Raw genomic sequence first — 25467 nt, forward strand, 5'->3', positions numbered from 1 at the left:
ATTGCATGTAAGTATTACTTTGGCAAAGCTTTTTACATGAACACATAAAAAATTTTTTTTATATTTATTTATTTATTTATTGGCTGCATTGGGTCTTAGCTGCAGCATGCGGGATCTTTCGTTGCAGCGCGCCGGCTCTTTGTTGTGGTGTGTGGGCTTCTCTCTAGTTGTGGCGTGAGGGCTCCAGAGCATGCGGGCTTATTGGTTGCGGCCTGCGGGCTCTCTAGTTGTGGTGCGCAGGGGCTTAGTTGCCCCACGGCATGTGGGATCTTAGCTTCCTGACCAGGGATCAAACCAGCGTCCCCTGCGCACGCTGGGGGATCATACCAGCGTCCCCAAGACGGATTTTTAACCACTGGACCACCAGGGAAGTCCCTGAACACCCTTAAAATATCCCTGAACACATCTTTTCTGAGTTGCGTAAAAGTGACTGTGAGCTTTATCCTGCCAAGGCTCCCTCAGGTTTAGTACCCCAAGGAGCACAGTACATTTTCTAAGGAAGGGATAGGGAAGGTGTGATGGGGGAACTTCTCTGTTAGAGTCACACCAGGGAGGGGAGAGGGTTGCAGGAGGGAGAACCCTTCCCTACGCTTCACAGGATGGAGCCCACAGTCACATTTGTGTAACTCATAAAAGATGTGGGCGGAGATTTTTAAGAGCGCTCACAGCCTGGAGCAAATGTTCTCCAATCTTCTTTGACACAACCTATAATAAGAAGAACATTTTATATCTCTGGCCCCATGGGAGACCAGTGTTGACTGGGAAGGCGGTTTAACTCACTCTGAGAGAGATGGGCTTGTTAACTTCATTCAGTCTCTTCAGTCATAATAACAAAAATGATTGTAATATCAACCACTTACTGGTTTTTTTTGTAATTTGTGCAAACTCTTCACATATATTATTTCTAAGCGTTAGACCCTGAAAAATCCCATTGCTGTTGCTATTCATAGATGAGGAAACTGAGACTTGAGAAGGAAAAGTGACTTATCCAACACAGCACATCAAGCGGCCAAACTAAGGCTAAAATCCTGGTTTTTAACCTCATTCCAAAGGCTAGCTCTTCTCACTATAGCAGTGCTTTATAGGCTTCCTCTGAGTATAAGGGCCATCTGGGTTGTTTAAGTGTATCAGTTCTTAGGCTTTATCCCAAACCAACTGAACTAGAATCTCCAGAGGAGATATCTGGGAAGCTATAGATTTGATAAGTATCCCAGGATATTCTTATGATCAGGCTCTTTTAGAAAAGATTGCAGCACATCAGTGGTTCTCAAACTTCATTGTGCATCAGAATTAACGGTAAGGCTGGTTAAAACACAGAAGGCTGGGTTCCTCCCCAGAGCTTCTGATTCATTAAGTGTGATGGGGCTCAAGAATTTTTATTTCTAGCAAGTTCCTATGTGATACTAATGATGCTGGTTAGGAAACACACTTTGAGAAGCAGTGCAGTACATCATGCTAACCCATGAATCTAGTTTCTCAGGACAGGGTCTGGGCTAACTTTGGCTGTGGGATTTTTCAAGCACAGTGTTAAACAATACATATTCAGTATCTACTATATTCACATTCAAGGGAGACAGAAAATGAATAAGAATCATGCCTCTCCCACCCCAACCAGCCTGTAATCTACTATGAAAAATATACAGAATAAAATGTAATATATTCTATAATGAACTTGCAGATCGAATGCACCAGAGAAACTAGGGAGGCAAAGATGAATTTTGGCTGGCCAGAGGGACATTTGTAAAGGCTTCGTGGAACAGTTGAGGTCTGAAAGTCTTATTTTCAACACTTTCATAGCCACACTGCATTGTAGTTCGGTTTGCCTGTCTCCCCTATTGCACCTATAGTAATCTCAGCACCTAGAGCATCTTTTGTGCAGTGAATATAGGTTGGGCCAGGTGTTGGGGAGGGAAGTAGGATTGGTAAGGTAGATGGTTCCCAGACTGTGGAGGACCCTGATGGCCAGGCTTAGGAGCTTGGGTTTTACCCTGTGTGTGTAGTCACTAAAGTATTTGGAAGGGGGTAGCTGATGAGAACTCTGTCAGGGATCTGTAACATGGATTGGAGGTGGGAAAGTCTGGAGGTGAGGGACAGCAAAGATGTTATCATAGGACTTAGCTGAGAGGAAATGCAACAGGATGGAGAAACACTGGAGGGAGAAGGATCAGGACAAGTGATTACTGTTGGGGGTGAGGGAGAAGTTGGAGATGAAGAGATTTTCATTCTGAACCGCTGAGATGGTGGTGGTCTCCAAAGGGGAGATCTCTAAAAAGGATTGGTTCTTTTCTCTGGAAATAAAGAAGGAAGCAGGGAAAATCTGGACAAAAATTTCAAAGCAAGTGATTCATCTTTGTCAGACAGGAACAGTTGCTAACCTTGGGTAGCCTTTCCACTAAGGCCCCCAGTTTATGTCTACCAGAGCTATGCACTCTAAAGTGGCCAGTGACTTCTTTCACTTTCCTTCCAACCAAATAGAATTTCTATTTCTTTGATGCACATTTGGGATGTGAAAAGACAATAATAATGTGAATGACTCTGACTACTTTGTTTTTGGCTTATGAACAGATAAAAATACAGCAGTGCCTCAAGATAGCTTCTTAAGTCACCCCTCTCCTCCTTGCTCTTGATATCTGTATTCTCTCGCTCATTATTCTAGACAATAGAATACCCTGCTCTTTTGTTTTTCCTGGATATATCAGTCAGGATTCAGTTGCAGAAAACAGAAATAGTTTTAGCTATTTTAAGCATAAAGGGATCTATGATAATGGGAATGTGATGCTCTTAAAATCAATGGAAAGATTGGAAGAATGGTCTCTAGGCAGGGAGGGTTTTCCAGAGATGACTCATACAGCACGTTTAACTGGCTGCCAAAGCTGCTGCTCCTTCTGGCACAGTCAGGAAGGGGGGAAATCTGGAGGCCAACATTGGCAACAAACCACCTTAGCTGAAATTCAGGGATCGTGTGGCCTCTAGTGTCACAGCTTTTGACTCTGGAGCCTTGCTGTGTCTGTTTGAATGCTCACTGGCAAAAAAGTCTACCCACAAAAGAAGTAACTGGAACCCTGCCACAGAACTCAACGTCACCATGACTGCTTGCCAGCAGGAACATCAGAACCTTCTTCGTTCCAAATTGTATGTGAGTGCACGTGGTTAGTAGATCCTAAAACACATCCAGGACACTGGCTGCAGGAGGGTCTTCACCTCCCCATCCTCAGCAGTTGGAGAAAGTGTATTGGAGGGAGGATGGACTGGATGTCGAATGGCAATCTGTTATGTCCACTGTGCTAGGAGTTGAGCTTTATCTTCTCTTTGAATTCAAATATTTGACTGGATGAGATAGGAAGCTTTTCCCTGTGAACCTACTTTGGCAAAGCCCTGTCTTCTCCAGCCTAGCTTTGGGTGGGCCTGATTTTTAAGAGGTGGTTTGATGGAATCTAAGGATTTCAGCATATCGTTAAGTAGTCAGTTTGATATGTGTGTGGTTTGTCTTCACATTTGGTGGCTCATAAACTGATTGTCTATTCATATAATGGTGTAACAAAAAGTTAGAGGGAACAGTGGCTCTACTTCCAAGCGAAATTGAAATATAGCTATAGTCTGTGTAGGTCTACTTTATACTCATTTTATATTTCTTTTACAGTAAGTGCTGCAATACAAAAGCTAATGTCTTTTCAAGGAGTCTGTAAGTCAGCCATTAATGACACATTTTGCCTTCAGATTTTGATTTACCTCATCTCTTGGTTTAATTTAGGTTTTTGTTGATAAGTTTTTTTGTTTTGTTTTGTTTTGTTTTTTGTGGTACGTGGGCCTCTCACTGTTGTGGCCTCTCCCGTTGTGGAGTACAGGCTCCGGACGCACAGGCTCAGCGGCCATGGCTTACGGGCCCAGCCGCCCCGCGGCATGTGGGATCTTCCCGGACTGGGACACGAACCCGTGTCCCCTGCATTGACAGGCGGACTCTCAACCACTGCGCCACCAGGGAAGCCCCCTGTTGATAAGTTTTAAACCTCCTGTGTATATTCTTATGTATATGTAGTTTGTAGCCTAGAAATAAAGACCTAATGCCATAACAGTTTTCTGTTCATCTTGGCAAGATATGAATCAGGAAGGAAAAACCTTAATGTGAGAAGGCAGTTCTGCTTAGGCTGATGCTTTGCCTCAGTCTAAGAAATGAAACCATTTCCTGTGACTTGGAGTGAGGAGCAGGTTAGGGATCAGAAGGCAGAGAACTTTTTACCTCTCTTATCATGAGGCTTTCATAGAGTGAATTTATTATTCCAATATTATAAAACAAAACCACCGAAAGATTACTACTAAAATGCATTCAGAAGCCAACAATTATTCTTGAATTATTTCCTATTTTGGATTATCTGACTTCTGCAAAATATCTATTTAGTACAAATATCAAACGTTTATTTCGGTAGAGATATAAAATGAGAGAAAACACCCTTTGACTTATCAGTGGCTTAAAGAACAATTTTTTTTTGTTATTAAAAACCCTGTAGAATACTGCAAGGAATTCCTGTTATGGGTGACAATCAAGAATATGTTGCCGTCCTTCCAACAAGACCAGGGATACCACCTGAATTGGCACCAGGAACTGGACAGAGTGCTCAGAAACCACACCTACAACTCTCGGGAGAGGAAGTAAGGAGTTCCTTTAATATTAGTTTTCTCTATCTTACAAGCTGTCAGACTTTTTGGTTTCAGGACCCTTTTTATACTCTTAAAAATTTTTGAGGACTTCAATAATTACTTATGTGGGTTATATCGACATTTACAGTGTTGGAAATTAAAACTGGGAAAATGCTTAAATGTTTATTTTTTAAAATTAAAAATAACAGTAATAGTCATATATGTTAACATAATGTATTTTTATGAAAAATAGTTATATTTTTTAAAACAGAAAAGTAGTGTAAAACTAGGATTGTATTTTTTTTTGCAAATCTCTTTAATGTCTGGCTTAATAGATGACAGCTGGGTTCTTACGTTTGCTTCTGCATTCAATTTTTTGGTAGGTTGTTTTGGTTGAAATATATGAGGAAAATTCTGGCTTCATGAAGATATATAGTTGGAAAGGAAGAGATTATTTTAATAGACTTTTAACATAATTATGGATATTCTCCTTTAATAATATACCAAAACTTTACAAGTGGTAGTTTCTTGAAACTTAGTTGTGAGACTTCCACTTCTGGGGATGATGCAGTAGAAGTACTTTTTCCTATTCCTCCTGCTAAGTACAGGTAAAAACCTGCATGTTACAAACAGGACAGATCTAAAAGGTGGAGAGACTAAGGCACTAACTAGGAACTTTGGGACCCAACAAATAGCACAGTGGCGAGTTAGTTCCTTGGGTTTTCTTTTTTGCTTCACATATTCTAGACTTAGAGTTGAAAAAATTGGTAACCTAGAAAGAAAACTAGGTAAAGACAGAAGAAAAAAAAAAAGTCCAAACAAAAGCCTACTCCCTCTAGCCAAAGAACCAGGAAAGGGACAGCCTAGCAAGACAAAACTTTTCAACAATAACTACTCTACCCTAGCCAAACACCACAGAAAAAATGGTGGCCCTGGTCCTTTCCTCACCTCTGCCAGCAAAGACCTAGAAGGAAAACTAGACTTTTGCTCTTGCCCAGAGTATAAGAAGGCACTATAATACCCCTGCCAGGGTGGTATCAATGAAGGCTGTTTGGGGCTGGAACTTTCAGCTTAATAAAGTGGTAATGAGGTTTCCCCTCTTACTGTGTTAGTTGAGACCACATGGGGATCCTGGACTTGCATCCCCACCTAGTAGTAATGAGCCACTCCTCTCCCTCCCCACTGTGGTGGTACCAGAGGAAGCCTAGCAGAGTGTCAGTTAAAACAGAAGGTTTAAATAAGATCCAGAGCCTCAGAGCAAAATACCCCAGATATCCAAATTTCAACTGAAAATCACTAATCATACCAAGAACCAGGAAAGTCTCAAACTGAACGTAAGAAGATAATCAATAGATGCTATTGCTTAGATAACAGAGATGTTAGAATTATCTGACAATGATTTTAAAGCTACCATCCTAAAAATGCTTCAGTGATAATTATGAACACACCTGAAACAAATTTTTAAAAAATAGAAAGATTCAGAAAAGAAATAGAAAGTCTTAGTATAGACATTGAAGATACATAGTAAAGAAATTGAAGACATTTTAGAATTGAAAAAATATAGTAACTAAAATAAAATGCTCAGCAGGTGGGCTCAAAAGTAGCATGGATGAAACAGGAAGTGAACTTGAAGATAAAACAATAGAATTTATCCAGTTTGAGCAACAAAGAGAAACAGACTGAAAAAAAAAATTAACAGACCCTCAGGGACTTGTGGGAGTAAAACAAAAGATCTAACATTTGTGTTATCACAGTCCTGGAAGGAGAGGAGGAAGAGGGGTGACTGAAAACGTATAGGAGGAAATAATGACTGGAAACTTCCCCAATTTAGCAAAAGACTTAAACCTACATATTCAGGAAGCTGAGCAAACTCCAAGTAAGAAAAATCCAAAGAAATCTGTACCAAGTCACTTACTAGTGAAACTTATGAAAACTAATAACAAAGAAAAAAATCTTGAAAGCATCAAGAGAGAAGTAATATGTTACCTACAGGAGAAAAACAATTTTAATGGCAGTGGATTTCTCATCAGAAACCATGGAGGCCAGAAGTAAGTGGTGGAACATTTTTCAAATGCTGAAGGGAAAGAACTGTAAGCCCTGAGTCCTATATCCAGAGAAGGTATCCTTCGGGGATGAAAGGGAATCAAGACATTTTCAGATGAAAGGAAACTAAGAGAATTTGTCACCCAGCAGACTTACACTACAAGAAAGGCTAGAAGATGTTCTCTAAACAGGAAAAAAAAAATGATGAAAGAAAAAATCTCGGAATATCTAAAAGGAACAAAAACGTGTAAAACAAAAACACAGGTAAATGCAATAGAGTTTCCTTCTCCTTTTGAGTTTTCTAAATTATGTCTGTCAGTTGAAAAAAAATTATACTGTTAAATGTATATAGACAAAATGTTTAAGACAACTGTATTATAAATGGAGAAGAGTAAAGAGACATAAAGGGAGGTAAGGTTTCTACACACCACTTGAACTGGTAAATTGGAGACATCAGTAGACTTTGATAAGTTATGTTTATTATGTTTATATAATGTAATACCTAGAGCAAAACTAAAAAGCTATACAAAGAAATATATACTCAAAAATGCCATAGATAAATAAAAGTGGAATTCTAAAATATGTCCATGTAACAGGAAAGCAGGAAATAGAAAACAGAGAAACAAAAGAAACCAGAGAGAACAAGGAGAAAACAAAAATGAAATGGCAGACAAAATCCCTAACTTAAATACATCAGCCACTATGGAGAACAGTATGGAGGTTCCTTAAAAAACTAAAAATAGAAATACCATATGACCCAGCAATTCCACTACTGGGCATATACCCTGAGGAAACCATAATTCAAAAAGAGACATGTACCACAATGTTCATTGCAGTACTATTTACAATAGCCAGGACATGGAAGCAACCTAAGTGTCCATCAACAGATGAATGGAAAAAGAAGATGTGGCACATATATACAATGGAATATTACTCGGCCATAAAAAGAAATGAAATTGAGTTATTTGTAGTGAGGTGGATGGACCTAGAGTCTGTCATACAGAATGAAGTAAGTCAGAAAGAGAAAAACAAATACCGTACACTAATACATATATATGGAATCTAAAAAAAAAAAGTTACTGAACCTAGGGGTAGGACAGGAACAAAGATGCAGACGTATAGAATGGACTTGAGGACACTGTGTTTTGGGGAAGGGGAAGCTGGGACGAAGTGAGAGAGTAGCATTGATGTATATACACTACCAAATATAAAATAGATAGCTAGGGAGATCATAGCATGGGGAGATAGCACAGGGAGATCAACTCAGCGCTTAGCATAGCACAGGGAGATCAACTCAGTGCTTTGTGACCACCTACGGGGGTGGGATAGGGAAGGTGGGAGGGAGGCTCAAGAGGGAGGGGATATGGGGATATATGTATACATATAGCTGATTCACTTTGTTATACAGCAGAAACTGACACAACATTGTAAAGCAATTATACTCCAATAAAGATATAAAATATATATATATATATATATATATGGTCTAAATACACCAGTTAAGTTACAGAGCTTGCAGAGTGGGTTAAAAGACATGACCAACTATTTAGTGTCCACAAGAAACTGACTTCAAATATAATGACTTAGAGAAGTTGAAAGTAAAAGGGTAAAAAAAGATAAGTCGTGCAAACACTAATCAAAGAAAGGCAGGAGTGGCTATATTAATATCAGATAAAGTAGACTTCCCAGCAAAGAAAGTTATCAGAGACAGAGAGAGGCATTATATTATGATAAAAAGGTCAATCCACCAGGAAGACATAGTAGTCTTAAAGAGTGTGTGCACAAAACAGCTGCAAAATATGTGAAGCAAAAACTGGTAGAACTAAAAGGACAAATAGGCCATTCCACAATTATACTTGGAGACTTCAACACCCCTCTCTAAATAGTTGGTAGAACACTTAGAAAATCAGCAAGGATGGAGAAAAATCAATAACTCCATCAACCAACAGGATCTAATTGAAGTGTACAGAACACTACACCCAACAAGAGCAGAATACATATTCTTTTCACGTTCCTGCAGGACATATACCAAGATAAAACAAATCCATAATGAAATCAAACTAGAGATTAATAACAAAGGTAACAGAAAAATCTCCAAACTGTTGGAATCTAAACAATACAGGTATAAGTAATCCATGTGTTAATCCAGGGAGTCTCAAGGCATTTAAAAAATACATTGAAAATCAATAGAACTGAATTAAAATGAAAATACAACACCTCAAAATTTGTGGAACACAGATAATGCAGTGCCGAGAGGGAAAATTATAGCACTAAGTGCTTATAGTAAAAAAGAGAAAGTCTCAAATCAATAATTTAAGGTCCCACCTCAAGAGCCTAGAAAAAGAAGAGCAAAGTAAACCCAAAGCAAGCAGTGGGAAGGAATAATGAAGAGCAGAAATCAATAAGGTTGAAAACATGAAAACAATAGAGAAAATCCATGAAACAAAGAGGTAGTTCTTAGAAAAAACTGACCTCTCGCAAGACTGATACGGAAAACCCAGAAAATACACAAATTACCAATATTAGAAGTGAAACAGGAGATATCACTGCAGACCCTCCAGACATCAAAATAATAAGGGAATACTATAAACAACTCTACACACATAAATTTGACAACTTAGACAAAACAGAGCAGTTCCTCAAAAAACACAAACTACCACAACTCAATATGAAATAAATACTTTGAATAGCTCTATAATGTTAAGGAAAGTGAATGCTTAATTAACAAAACTCCTTTCTCAGAACCCTGAAAAATAGTTTGGCAGTTAAAAAACCAAAATAAACATGCAACTACTATTAAGCATGTTGCAGAATGAATACATAAACTCTATAAGGATAAGTCTTCAGAGAATTATGCTGGTAAAAACCAATTCCAGAACACTACACACTGGCTGATTTTATTATATAACATTCATGAAGTGACAAAATTACAGAAATGGAGAACAGATTAGTGCTTTTCAGGGTTTCAGAATGACGGTGGGTGGGAATGGGTGGAGTGTGTCTATACAGGACAATATGAGGGATCACTTACAGTGATGGAAATGTTCTGCATCTTAACTATATGAATGTCAATATTTTGTTATTCTGTACTACAGTTTTGCAAGATGTTACCTTTGAGGTAAACTGAGTAAAGGATAGATAGAGTGTCTCTGTATTATTTCTTAAAACTGTCTGTGAATCTATAATTATCTCAAAGTTAAAAGTTTAATACAAGAATTGTGGTTGTTGGACCAGTACCAAAAAAAAAAATTAAACTTAGCTGAAAAGAAAATGTATTAAATGATAATTTGTACAGGTAAAAAAGTTTGTTGCAATTGAAATCTGAAACCATGTCAATGACTTTTTTATATCTTATTACATGAAAATCTATTGCCTCATTTTGTACTTTGAATGGCTCTTTTACCCATGCATGATTTTGTAACATTTTGCATTGGTCATTTAGAAAGTACTATTCATCAAGTTATGTAGATCTTCAAATGTTGACACATTTCACTAATATATAATGTCAAAATATCTCAATTTTAATATTATCAGAAAAGTCTTTTAGCACTGGGAACCTGGCAAGCTCATGGTGAGGGACACAATTTTTCCAAAATTCTAATTTTTGCTAAAAGCTTAAATTTTTTCTCTTGACACAAATATTCTCAATTATTTTATTTGAAATGACTGATTTTCTCATTTTCAAGAAAATGCTTACCACAAACCGAAGTCTGAATAAAGGTAGTTTGATATTTGTCCTCTCAAGTAAAAATGGTAGCTAGTTCAGTTCAGAACTCAAACAATAGCACACATGTTTTTCCTCAAAACCACCATCCTACTGCACTATGGCCACAGAAGAACTTCATGTGTACTTATCATTTTGTTACACTGAATATTAAAAAGATATTCACTTAAAAGTTGAGATTTAATAAAATGAACATTTTTTTCCTGCTTTGTGGGGGTATTTTTAAGATCCTGCTGCCTTAATTCACACTAAGGTCCACCAATTTTACTCTCTTTTTTTTTTTTAACACAAAGTGCAAATTTCAACACAGTGAAAAAGGCAAATGACCTCTTTGTATTTTTAGTGTGGAAAGGTCTTGAAAAGACCCCTGAAAGGTCTTGAGGCTCTCCAGAGCTCAGACCACATTTTAGAAACTGTTGTTCGTCCTTATATTTCATTTATATGAAGCTCAACTTACCCCTGAAGCTAATTTGCATGTCTCTCTCCCTTAGTGAATATAATATTCTGACATTGAGTCTTCAGTATGAACATGAGTTATTGTATTGGGTTGTAACATATGTAGTAACCTTAGGGGCTGTGCAGGTGCTGTTTTACTAAATTAACCTAGCTTGCTTTATAGTTAGTGCAATCTTTACCCTCCTGTCAAGTTCTAGCAGCCACCAACCCGGCTGTTTTTAACCATTTTCCTCATTTCCTCTTAGAAAGTTCTGAGCATTGCTGGGGAAACCAGTTTACCATGATGAGTGTTTCTTTGCTAGTTTAATTTGACACATTCTCTCCTGAAAGTGCATCTGTGTTTTTCCTTGAGAGCAAAATCGTGCTGTTTCATGATAGATTTTCCTCTCTTCCCACTTAGAGGCTTGTATTTTGCCTTCTAGGGGAATAATTGTATTCTGGATGCTTAAGCTGCTGAAAGTCTACCTACTACAAGGGAAGATTTACCATATTCTATGTGACATATCATTTGAATAGCTGAAATCTTAATTTCTAGGTGATCTTTGGAAAAAGAATTGTCAGCTGATTTTGGAAGAGTTTATTCATCTTTTGTCAAGGAATTCCTGGCTCTAGGTCTATACAGCATAAAGTGATGCAGTGTGCCCACCAAATAGAGGATGAGTGAGATGGAAACAATTTTGAATTTCTGTGGTGGACAAATTAACGTGGCAACTGCAAAATGTACCTTTCTCTAAATAAATACTCTGTTGGTAGAGAGGAAATGTGATCAAAGAATGGTTGACTAGAAATAAAAGTGCTGAAGACTCAGTATCAGCTTATAATTGTGAATCTTTGTTTACTGTGTTTGGGTCTTTGGATATTACTGTCAGAAGTCTGTATAGCAACCATGCTCCAGGAGATGGTCACTCTTAAGGTTTCATAGTTAATGTTAGAGTAATGCTTGTAAGTTGATGCTTTAAAATCATCTGTGCTCATTTTTTTCTGGTGAAAGACAGATCTTGTTGGGGAAAGTGCTTGGTCCAATTCAATATTATTCAAAGTCAATGGAAGTTAAGGAAAACACAATTACCAATAATACCGTGGATTCAGATAGCTATTATTTTAAAAAATCTTGCCACATTTTCTTCAAATCTTGTCATGAATGCCTGATTAAGTTTTTCACTTCCAGCTATTTTTTAAAATTATTTTTCTTTTACTGTTTGTTTTATTATTGTTATTTTATTGATAGTAAACTTTATTTTTTAGAATAGTCTTAGACTTCCAGAAAAATTACAAAGACAGTGTGGAGATTTCCCACACTCTGTTTCCCCTATTATTAACATGATAATGGTGGGTTAATAGTGGCCCCCAAAAGATATATCCAAGTCCTAACCCATGGTACCTGTGAATGTGACCTTATTTGGAAATAGGGTCTTTACAGATATAATTAGGAATCTTGGAATGAGATCACCTTGGATTTAGAGTTAGCCCTAAACCCAAGGGTAAGCCCTAAATCCAATATAACTGGTGTCCTTATAAGAAGAGAATGCTCTGTGAACACACAGACACACAGGGAAGATGCCTTGGACTGATGGAAGCAAATTGGAATGATGCCGCTGCAAGCCAAGGAATGCCAAGGGTTGCCGGCAACCACTAGAAGCTAGGAAGAGGCACAGGAGAATTCTCTATAGCATTCAGAGGGAGCATGGCCCTCTTGACACCTTGATGGACTTCTTGTTTCCAGAACTCTGAGAGAATAAATTTCTGTTGTTTTAAGCCACCGAATTGTATTTGCTACAGTAGCCATAAGAAACTACCAATACATCTTAGAGCAGTATGGTACATTTGTTAAAATCAGTGAACTGATATTTATACGTTATTATTAACTAAGGTCCATACTTCATTCAGATTTCCTAAGTTGTAATGTAATGCCCATTTTCTGTTCCAGGATCCCCTCCAGGATACCACATTACATTTAGTTGTTATGTCTCCTTAGGCTTCTCTCGGCTGTGACAGTTTCTGAGACTTTCCTTGTTTTTGTTGACCTTGACAGTTTGGGAGAGTACTGGTCAGGTGTCTTGTAGACTGTCCCTAGTTGGGATTGGCTGATGTGTTTTTGATTTGATTGTGTTATGTGATTTTGGGAGGAAGACCACTGAGGTAAGGTGCCATTTTCATCATATTATATTGAGAGTACGTATTATCAATATGACTTATCATTGTTGATGTTAACTTTAATCACCTGGCTGAGGTAGTGTCTGCCAGGTTTTCTTTATTGTCAATTTTATCTTTTTGCCTCCTTTCCGTTCTGTACTCTGGAAAGAAGTCACTATGTGCAGCCCACACTTAAGGAATGTGGAGCTATGCTCCACCTCTTTCAGAGCAGAGTATCTACAAAGATTAATTTGAATTCATCTGGACAGGATGTTTGTCTGTTCTTCCCATTTACTTATTTATTCAGTCATTTACTTATATCAGTATGACCCATGGATGTTTATGCTATACTTTGAGTTATATTACAATACTACTTTATTATTATTGTTATTATTTTGCTAAAATTGTTAGAGCTTTGGTCATTGAGAGCTCCTTCAGTTGTCTCCTATGTCCCTTTGACAGACCCCATCACTGTGGGATTTTTTTTTTTAACACTTAATTACTGGTAGTACAGATGCTCCAGGTTTATCTTGCGTATTTCCTGCCCCAGTCCATAGAATCAGCCATTTCTACAGGGAGCCTCAGTTCCCTTTATTGGAGAATGTAGTTAGAAACTAAGATCAGAGCATTGGATGTGCTTGTTGCTGCTGGGGCTTTGTTGCTTCTAGGCCTTCTCACCTCACACAAATATATGTCTGTATACTAACTCGTTCCTATAAATACACATATTTATAATACACATAATAAATATACATAATATTTCTATATGTAACCATCTTTTTTTTAAGTTTTGAATTTTATTTATTTTTTTATACAGCAGGTTCTTATTAGTCATCAGTTTTATACACATCAGTGTATACATGTCAATCCCAATCGCCCAGTTCAGCACACCACCATCCCCACCCCCTCACAACTTTCCCCCCTTGGTGCCCATACATTTGTTCTCTACATCTGTGTATCAACTTCTGCCCTGCAAACCGGTTCATCTGTACCATTTTTCTAGGTTCCACATACATGCGATAATATATGATATTTGTTTTTCTCTTTCTGACTTACTTCACTCTGTATGACAGTCTCTAGATCCATCCATGTCTCAACAAATGACTCAATTTCGTTCCTTTTTATGGCCGAGTAGTATTCCATTGTATATACGTACCACAACTTCTTTATCCATTCGTCTGTCAATGGGCATTTAGGTTGCTTCCATGACCTGGCTATTGTAAATAGTGCTGCAGTGAACACTGGGGGGCATGTGTCTTTTTGAATTATGGTTTTCTCTGGGTATATGCCCAGTAGTGGGATTGCTGGATCATATGGTAATTCTATTTTTTGTTTTTTAAGGAAACTCCATACTGTTCTCCATAGTGGCTGTATCAATTTACATTCCCACCAACAGTGCAAGAGGGTTCCCTTTTCTCCATACCCTCTCCAGCATTTGTTGTTTGTAGATTTTCTGATGATGCCCATTCTAACTGGTGTGAGGTGATACCTCATTGTAGTTTTGATTTGCATTTCTCTAATAATTAGTGATGTTGAGTAGCTTTTCATGTGCCTCTTGGCCATCTGTATGTCCTCTTTGGAGAAATGTCTATTTAGGTTTTCTGCCCATTTTTGGATTGGGTTGTTTGTTTCTTTAACATTGAGCTGCATGAGCTGTTAATATATTTTGGAGATTAATCCTTTGTCCATTGATTCGTTTGCAAATATTTTCTCCCATTCTGAGGATTGTCTTTTCGTGTTGTTTATGGTTTCCTTTGCTGTGCAAAAGCTTTCAAGTTTCATTAGGTCCCATTTATTTTTGTTTTTATTTCCATAACTGTAGGAGGTGGATCAAAAAAGATCTTGCTGTGATTTATGTTTTCCTCTAAGAGTTTTATAGTTTCTGGTCTTACATTTAGGTCTCAAATCCATTTTTAGTTTATTTTTATGTATGGTGTTAGGGAGTGTTCTAATTTCATTCTTTTACATGTAGCTGTCCAGTTTTCCCAGCACCACTTATTGAAGAGACTGTCTTTTCTCCATTGTATATCCTTGCCTCCTTTGTCATAGACTAGTTGACCATAGGTGCATGGATTTATCTCTGGGCTTTCTATCTTGTTCCATTGATCTATGTTTCTGTTTTTGTGCCAGTACCATATTGTCTTGATTACTGTAGCTTTGTAGTATAGTCTGAAGCCCGGGAGTCTGATTCCTCCAGCTCTGTTTTTTTCCCTCAAGACTGCTTTGGCTATTTGGGGTCTTTTGTGTCTCCATACAAATTTTAAGATTATTTTGTTCTAGTTCCATAGAAAATGCCATTGGTAATTTGATACGGATTGCATTGAATCTGTAGATTGCTTTGGGTAGTATAGTCATTTTCACAATATTGATTCTTCCAATCCAAGAACATGGTATATCTCTCCATCTGTTGGTATCATCTTCAATTTCTTTCATCAGTGTCTTATAGTTTTCTGCATGCAGGTCTTTTGTCTCCCTAGGTAGGTTTATTCCTAGGTATTTTATTCTTTTTGTTGCAATGGTAAATGGGAGTGTTTCCTTCATTTCTCTTTCAGATTTTTCATCATTAGTGTATAGGAATGCAAGAGATTTCTGTGCATTAATTTTGTATCCTGCAACTTTACCAAATTCATTGATTAGCTCTAGTAGTTTCCTGGTGGCATTTTTAGGATTCTCTATGTATAGTATCATATCACCTGCAAACAGTGACAGTTTTACTTCTTCTTTTCCAGTTTGTATTCCTTTTATTTCTTTTTCTTCTCTGACTGCCGTGGCTAGGACTTCGAAAACTATGTTGAATAATAGTGGTTAGAGTGGACATCCTTGTCTTGTTCCTGATGTTAGAGGAAATGCTTTCAATTTTTCACCATCGAGAATGATGTTTGCTGTGGGTTTTTCATATATGGCCTTTATTACATTGAGGTAGGTTCCCTCTATGCCCACTTTCTGGAGAGTTTTTATCATAAATGGGTGTTGAATTTTGTCAAAAGCTTTTTCTGCATCCGTTGAGATGATCATATGATTTTTATTCTTCAGTTTGTTAATATAGTGTATCACATTGATTGATTTGCGTATATTGAAGAATCCTTGCATCCCTGGGAAAAATTCCACTTGATCATGGTGTAAGATCCTTTTAATGTGTTGTTGGATTCTGTTTGCTAGTATTTTGTTGAGGATTTTTGCATCTATTTTCATCAGTGATATTGGTCTGTAATTTTCTTTTTTTGTAGTGTCTTTGTCTGGTTTTGGTATCATGGTGATGGTGGCCTCATAGAATGAGTTTGGGAATGTTCCTTCCTCTGCAGTTTTTTGGAAGAGTTTGAGAAGGATGGGTGTTAGTTCTTCTCCAAATGTTTGATAGAATTCACCTGTGAAGCCATCCGGTCTTGGACTTTTGTTTGTTGGAAGATTTTTAATCACAGTTTTACTTTCATTACTTGTGATTGGTCTGTTCATATTTTCTATTTCTTCCTGGTTCAGTCTTGGAAGGTTATACCTTTCTAAGAATTTGTCCATTTCTTCCAGGTTGTCTATTTTGTTGGCATAGAGTTGCTTGTAGTAGTCTCTTGGGATGCTTTGTATTTCTGCGGTGTCTGTTGTAACTTCTCCTTTGTCATTTCTAATTTTACTGATTTGAGTCCTCTCCCACTTTTTCTTGATGAGTCTGGCTAACGGTTTATTAATTTTGATTATCTTCTCAAAGAACCAGCTTTTAGTTTTATTGATCTTTTGATCTTTACTATTGTTTTCTTTGTTTCTATTTCATTTATTTCTGCTCTGATCTTTATGCTTTCTTTCCTTCTGCTAACTTTGCGTTTTGTTTGTTCTTCTTTCTCTAGTTCCTTTAGGTGTAAGGTTAGACTGTTTATTTGAGATTTTTCTTGTTTCTTGAGGTAGGCTTGTATAGCAATAAACTTCTCTCTTAGAACTGCTTTTGCCACATCCCACAGGTTTTGGATTGTCGTATATGTAACCGTCTTTGTCTAACTTAAGCTAAGCATGAGTTCATACTGATGTCTACAACTCTAATTCATGACCACATGTATCATTCTAACCTCCTCCCTTACTTATCTTTAAGCTCCCTACAGTGAGTGACAAACCTGGCTCCCACCATCCTCCATCCATTTACTTAATTGTTCAATTCCAGTATAGAAGTATCAGAATTATTAACCCATATTCCTGTGGGAAACAACTTTATCAACTAAAGTGTAGTGCTACATACAGTTTCTTTTGCCTTTAGTCTTATATACCCTACTCATTTCCAAGGTTACTATCCTGGGATTCCTCTTGACCTCCTAAATGATTTTTTTAAAATTTGCATACATTGTGTCACTCTTTGTGCTGTAAAGTTCGGTGGTTTTGAGAACTGAATGTCATTTAGCCACAATTCTAGTATCATGCAGGATAGTTTCACCTCCCTAAAAATTCTTCTATGCCTGATTAAATTTTATTTGAAAAGGTTTAAAGAAACAAATAAATACAGAAACCAAACTAACAAACACATTGGTACATGTTATCAAAAATTTGTAAGTAATATTTTGTTATACTTGTTCCAGATTTTTTAAAAGAGATTTTAAAAACAAATTAAGTCCTCTTGTACTTCTTCGTAATTCCATTTCTCTTCCTTTTTACTCAAGGACAGTTATTGTTACAATTATCTTTTTTTCCAGTCCATGATTTTATACATTATTAGATGTACTTATGACCCTAAACAATAAATACTATAGTTCTGTGTGTTCTAGGTACATTTATATAAATGACACGATTTTGTATGTATCTTTCTAAAAGTTACTTATTTTACTGTTAATACTGTGCTTCTAAGATCCATCTATGGTTTGTAATTTTTGTGCTGGAATGGCTTTACAGTGTTTAGTTATATGAATACACCACATTTTATTCATCTGTTTCTCTATTAATTGACATTTAAATTGGGCTTTGTTTTTTGCTATTTCGTATGCTGTATCAGCATCCTTGTACGTATCTCTTCATGAATATGTGGAAGAATTTCCTTAGAATATGTAGCTGGAAGTGAAATTATTGGATTATGCAGCATGTACATTTTCTATTTTACTAGAAATGGCCAGTTTGCCTCTAGTGTGGTTCTACTAATTTCCCATATCCTTGGCATCACTTGAAATTGCTGACTATATTTTTGCTAATCTGATGGGTATGATAAATTGTCTTTCCCAGATTTGCAGACACTGTGGAACTAATCACCTCATTTTCTCAGCAGCTGGAACTAATTTTGATAGGAGCTTGGGTATTTACCCTAGGGACCATTTGTTAGTTTCTAATAGCCTTTTATGTTATTTTCAAAGGTGTCTGCTTATCCAGGATTTACCAAGTTGTTTTGGAATCTGACTTCGCCCAAATTCTCTGTTCCAGTGTCTGTCATAAAGGAAACCATATATCCAAAATATGAGGTAAAATACTGAATGACCTTCTCTATTGTTGTTTAATAATTAGACTGTATAATTGACTATGACATTAAATTTTACTGGACAGTTGTTATGTAAATTGTCGGTAAAGATTGACATAATTGAATGATTGGATGGCACTATAGAAATTATACATATAAAATAAATAATTTTTATATGTATGTGTTATATGTGTATACATATATACACACATAACCCCTAACTATATGTACACTTATGCACATACACTTATATGTATATTTCTAAAAAAAAATGTTGTACTTATCCATGTTAATTTACCCGGTCAAAAAGAGTATTCTCTTTTCTTTCTGAATGAATCATTTTTTTGACTGACAAGATGTAAAGCTTCTTGGGTTGTTTAGAAGATCTTTATGATATTTTCATTTGCTTTTAAAAGTGCATTTTTAGTTAATGTTTAAGAAAGTTTAAAACTACCCAATACAATTATTAATCTATTTTCTTCTTCCCTTAAAGTGTTTGCTTGCTCTCATTTTATGTTATACAGCTTATTTTAAAAATTAGAAAAATGAAGAGAAGAAAACCAAAATCATCTGTTATTTTTCTCCCTCAAGATAATCACTGCCCACTTTCTCGTCCATTTTCTTTCATTGTTAAAAATCCTTTTTCTTCCTCCTCCTCTTCTTTTATTCTCCTTCCCCCCGCCCCTTTCTTCTTCCTACTTATAGTTTCCTCTTAAAATAATTCTATGATGGACATCATGGTGCATGCATTTTTAATGGTATTTAGAATTAGGTTATTTGCATAGGATCCTAGATAGCTTACTGGTAACACATATCAGGAAAGAATAAGACAAAAAAGTTAATCATGGGGAAAGCATACCAGGGTATTAGCATAATAAATTCAGAGATAAGATTAAATCAAAGAAATTCTGTCCATATATGCTCTTGTTTGAAATGGTCATCAACATCATTGTTGATATTGAAACATCGTTATATTCCTTGATTATGATGTATTATTTTTAAATATTGTATTGAATTCTGTTAAGCAATATTTTATTGTATTTTTAAAATATATACTCATGAGTGAAATATGTATTTAGTGTATTTTTTTTGTTGAACTCTGTTATCAAAGTCATTCTTGCTTTATAAAGTTAATTGGGTAGCATTTCTTCTTTTTTAATATTCTGGAATTAAAATAGCTTAGGAATAACCTTGAAAATGTGGAAGAATTCACTGTCTTGAAACATTTGAACTGTTTGGGAAGGTAATTTTTTGACAGTTAAAACTTTTTATTTTCTAATTCTTGGGTTATTCATGTTTAATATTTTTTCTGAAGTCAATTGGTAACATATTCTTACAGAAAGCCATGTATTCAGTTGAAATTTATAAGCTTATATGCAGAGTTTGTATATATTCTCTCTTTAGTTTTAATCTCCATTTCTAAAGTTGCATTGTTTTCTTTCCCATTTCTAATGATATTTGGGGAATTTTTTTCTTCCCTAGAATGAATTTTCTAGAAATTAGTTTAGTATTTTTTTTTTTGGTCTTTTCTCATTTATTTTCAATTACAAGTGCTTTATTCTCTACTTGTCAAATTACTATACCCACACTAGTGTAAAACCATCTCTAATTTTTTTAGCAAGGTTTATGGTGTATGATTCCGTAGCTATTAGATATCATGACCAGTCATCCAGAAAAACAAATGAGTCCAACCTACCATATTTGACCAAAAAACTTTTGGATTAGTTATAAATTCAGTTTTTGCCCCTCTGCATTTTTGTTGCTTCTTTTTTTCAAAATGTTTTGTTTATTCGTTTCCTGCTTCCACAGAAGGTTGACATCTCTATTTGGGCATTTTCCTAATTTCTTGTTGAAAATTTAATTTCTTTACCTTTCATATTTTTAACAAATATAAGTATTTTGACCTTATTTCATACATTTTTATTTATGGTGTGTTCATTTATTTTCTAAATAATTTCTATTGCAGTTTTCTTTATCTTATTGATACACAACTTATGGGGGAAAGTGTTTTTTTAACTTGTTGAAATTATTTTGTTTAATTTTTATTGTTTATCCTTATTAACATAAGAAAATATGTTCTTTAGAGTAACAGTTTCTTGGAATTTATTGATATTTGCTTTGTGGTTTACTAGATATCCCAATAGTTTCTACAATACTAATTCAATGCTATTATATGCAGTGACTTTTATATTGTAGCCGCACTAAGCGGTGTGCAGGCTTTGTAATCAGACAGTCTTGGATTTGAATCCCACTTGTTTTCTGGATACCCTTGTATTAGTATCTTAACTTCTTTTTAAAAATTTTTATTTTTTTATTGAAGTATAGTTGATTTACCATGTTTCGGGTGTACAGCAAAGTGATTCACTTATACACACACACACACACATATATATATGTATGTATATGTGTTTTCTTTTCCAGATTCTTTTCCATTATAGGTTATTACAAGATATTGAATATAGTTCCCTATTCTATACAGTAGGTCCTTGTTGTTTATCTATAATATTTTATATATGGTAGTATGTATCTGTTAATTCCAAAATTTCCAATTTATCTCTCTCCGCTTTCCTCTTTGGTAACCATAAGTTTTTCTTAAGTATCTTAACTTTGTTTTCATAAGTATCTTAACTTCTTGAAGTCTCAGAGTTTTGTATGTAATGTGGGTGTTCTGGGGATTTAATAAGAGACTATATAGTGTGTTGCCTGTTGAATGGTAAGTGCTCAGTTAATAATAGGTAGGGCTGTTATATTGTTTTGTTATTCCATTCTTCTGTGGCATAGTTCTTTCACTTGATTTAAAAAATACTTTTTGAGATTTTCAACGCACCTGTGTTTTGTCCATTTCTCCATATGTTACTAATAGCTTTTACTTTATGTGAGTTGAAGCTGTTTATCTTTATTATGAATTAGGCAGTGTTTTACTTTCTTATGAATTCTTTCTCTCATCAGTTTTGAATGACCTACTTTGGCCTATTTAATGCTGCAATTCTACTCTAATATGGCCAGCCCTGTGTTGTTATCTGTTTGTGTTCAGGAATATTTTCATTTTAATCATCTCTTTGTTGTTTGTTTTGTTTTATATGAGCCATATAAGTGGCATGTGGTTAATTTGGTGTTACTAACATTATTCTATTTTGTGGTTTCTTTTCAAAATTTTCTTTCTAGTTTGTCTTTTGTTAAACCATTATTTTCTTTAGCAATATTGTTGTCTGTGCTGTTTTCAGAGTGGTAAGACCTATTAAAATTACTTAAGAACTTGCACAAGTAGCAGAAAAAATTCAAATACAAAGATGTGTATGGCATAAAGAGCACTCCCCATCTTGAATGCTGTCCTCCCCAGTCCTCTTCTCCCTGAGATCAACTATTGTCAAATACATTGTATGTATCTATTCGGACATTTTCATTTTTATTTATGTCATGCAGGTTTGTGCGCATTAATGTTTTTACATATGTGGAATAAGGTAATCTATATCGTTCTGCATCTTGATTTTTTTTCTCTTAAAACATACTTGCACGTATCTTTGCATACGTATGTGTATTTTTTCTATTTGAAATTCCTGGCCAAAGTGTATGTGTAATTTAAATTGGAAGATTATTGTGTATATTTGCACTTCCTTTTTTTAAGTGTAATCTAAACTTTTCATTTACTTAAGAAAATAATAATTATATTTTTTTGGGAAACGATGCCATGAACTAAAAAGAGAAGATTAATAACAAATTATATAAAAGATTCTTTAATGTAAAAGATGGCTGAATATTAATTGTGTAAGTAGGTGTGGCATTCACAAAAAAAGATGTGATGCTCACATTTCCTTCAAGAGAATCTGATGGAAGAGCATACTTGGCCAGCCTCCAGCTGCTGTCCTGTAGATCTACCGTGGCATTCACTCCAGGGCCATTCTTCCTCTGGACTGCTCCCAGACAGTGACTAAGCACAGGGGCTTTCTAAAGCTGACCCTTTCCAGTTCAATGTGGGACTGTTTTATCAGGTGCTTTGGCTCAGAGACTTTCCATCTGCCTGGCTGACTCTTTCTCAGAACTGGTCCATAATCTGAAGCTCTTCCTACCGAGTCCTTCCTCTCTTTTCCCCTTCCACAGTTGTCAGATCTACATCATGGTCTAAAGGCTCCCCGTGCATGTTGCTCCCTCTCTCTTTATCCTCCACTGATAGCATCTGATTCTAAATGAACTGACACAATAGGGGGGGTCTGCAATATGAGTACAATGTTGTCTAAACTGTGTGTTTATAAAGTATGAGCATGTATTCTTCTGTCTTTGTATATAGAAAAGTGTGAATATAGGGAATTGAGAGTAGGCAGAATTGTCTGAACAGAAGTAGGAATTGTAGCAATTATAAGAAGCGTTGGTTAGAACTGGTGATGATGGATTAATGTATTAGAAAGGTAGTCCAGAAGTAAATTGGTACTGGTGGTTGTTCACACCCAATGACCAGAAGGAAAAGGATCCAACAGGACTTTCTGGTACAAAAAGAGGGCCCAGAACACTTTCCATTCACCAGAACTGTAATCAGACCTTTGTTCAGAGACTCCTGGTTTCTTTGAATGGGAAATGATATTTAGATACAAAGATCTGTGTGTCTCATTTCTTTTAAAAGCAAATTTTACCTGTTTATATATATTATGATTACTGATATTTTTTGTTTTATCCTGCCATTTGATTTTTGTTTTCATAGATGCTGCCTTTTGTTTGTTTTATGTTCTCCTTTTATTTCCTATCTTAAATTTATCTTTTTTATTATTCCTTTAAAAAAATGTCAGTGGTCTGCATATAATATATTCTGATTTAATTTTTAAAATTTTTATTTATTTATTTTTTATAGAAGTAGAGTTGATTTACAATGTTGTGCCAATCTCTGCTGTGCAGCAAAGTGACTCAGTTACACACATACAGACATTTAAACAATTCTTTTCCATTATGGTTTATCACAGGATATTGAATATATTTCCCTGTGCTCTACAGTAGGACCTTGTTGTTTATCCATCCTATATATGTAGTTTAAATTTGCTCATCCCACACTCCCAGTCCTTCGCTCCCCTACCACCCTCCCCCTTGGCAACCACGAGTCTGTTCTCTATGTCTGTGAGTCTGTTTTTTCTTTTTTTCTTTGCGGTACGCGGGCCTCTCACTGTTGTGGCCTCTCCCATTGTGGAGCACAGGCTCCGGACGTGCAGGCTCAGTGGCCATGGCTCACGGGCCTAGCCACCCCGCAGCATGTGGGATCTTCCCGGACCAAGGCATGAACCCGTGTCCTCTGCATCGGCAGGCGGACTCTCAACCATTGCGCCACCAGGGAAGCCCTGTGAGTCTGTTTTGTAGATAGGTTCATTTGTGCCATATTTTAGAATCCACATATAAGTGATATCATATGGTATTTGTCTTTCTCTTTCTGACTTACTTCACTTAGTATGATAGTCTCTAGTTGCATCCATGTTGCTGCAAATGGCATTATTTCATTCTTTTTTATGGCTGAGTAGTATTCCATTGTGTATATGTACCACATCTTCTTTAACCATTCATCTGTCGATGGACATTTAGGTTGTGTCCATGTTTGGCTATTGTGAATAGTGCTGCTATGAACACAGGGGTGCATGTATCTTTTTGAATTATAGTTTTGTCTGGGTATATGCCCAGGAGTGGGATTGCTGGATCATATGGTAATTCTATTTTTAGTTTTCTGAGGAACCTCCATACCGTAATGTTTTCCATAGTGGCTGCACCAACTTACATTCCCACCAACAGTGTAGGAGGGTTCCCTTTTCTTCACACCCTCTCCAACATTTGTTATTTGTAGACTTTTTAATGATGGCCATTCTGAGTGGTGTGAGATGGTACCTTACTGTAGTTTTGATTTGCATTTCTCTAATAATTAGTGATGCCGACCATCTTTTCACGTGCCTACTGGCCATCTGTATGTCTTTGGAGAAATGTCTGTTAAGGTCTTCTGCCCTTATTTCCATTTTTTAACTATTTGGGTAAATTGTGTTTTATCATGCCTACTTTGGAAGTTATATATATTGTTTCTTATTCCTATGATGGTTTCCATAGAATATATATGTTTAACTTATCAGTAGCTAATGTTTTTTTTTTGTTGTTGTTTTTTTAAATTTTTGGCTGCACCATGCAGCATATGGGATCTTAGTTCCCCAACCAGGGATTAAACTTGTGCTCCCTGCAGTGGAACCATGGAGTCTTAACCACTAGACCAGGGAAGTCCCTCAATATCTAATATTAATCAATACCTTTATCCTCTTCCAGGAAACTACAATGACTTTAAACCTTTTATTCCATTTACTCCTTTTTGATTTAATATGCTCTAACTTTGATACATTTTTAGATCCTTATCTTTTAAAATTCCAGAGACATTATTCTTATCATTTTATGCAATATTCCTTATGTTTTACCCATGTATTTATCTCTCTGTCTTTGCCTTTCTATTTTTTTTTTTGTGGGCAAAAATTATTTTTTAACACAGATTTTCATCTATTCACTTTTGCTTACAACACTAAATTACTTATATAACATTATACTATAAAAATGAACCTTTCTATTTTTTGAGCATCTCAGACCATCCTGTCTGGAATCATTTTGCCCTCTGCTAAAGTATATCTTTTAGAGCTTGCTTTAAGGGAAGTGGTAAAATCCTGTTTTTTCTTTGTTTCAAATGTCTTTATATTCATGCTTGTGGGATATTTTACTTGGGGATAATACTATTGCAAATATTTACTTTTAGCACACTAATGATGTTCCACAATTTTCTGGTGTCCACTATAGCTGTTGAGAATTGAGTCTTAAGTATGAATCCTTTGAAGATAATCAATTCTCTTTATCCTCCCCTAACTTTTTAGTTATTCTCTTTTCTTCTATACAGTTTCAGTATGATGTGTCTAGTTGTACATTTCTTCTTATTTATTGTATTTAGGAAAGATTGGGATTTTTGAATCTGTGGTTTGATATCTTTCATCAGCTATGTCAAATTTTTAGTCACTATTTCTTCATATTTTGCCTCTGTCCATTCTCTCTTTCATTTTCTGGGACTTTA

At 35.9% G+C, this 25467-nt stretch overlaps 1 protein-coding gene across 1 annotated transcript in view; it reads left to right on the forward strand.

The window, feature by feature from the left end:
• TTC6 (tetratricopeptide repeat domain 6) overlaps positions 1–25467 on the forward strand; it is a 210962-nt gene that overhangs the window by 101497 nt on the left and 83998 nt on the right. The window contains exons 7-8 of the mRNA XM_049705957.1: positions 4506–4647; positions 18307–18411. Of these exons, the coding sequence (XP_049561914.1) occupies positions 4506–4647; positions 18307–18411 (247 nt within the window). The remainder of the gene's footprint in view (positions 1–4505; positions 4648–18306; positions 18412–25467) is intronic.

Source organism: Orcinus orca, chromosome 2 (assembly GCF_937001465.1).
Source record: "Orcinus orca chromosome 2, mOrcOrc1.1, whole genome shotgun sequence".
NCBI lineage: Eukaryota > Metazoa > Chordata > Mammalia > Artiodactyla > Delphinidae > Orcinus > Orcinus orca.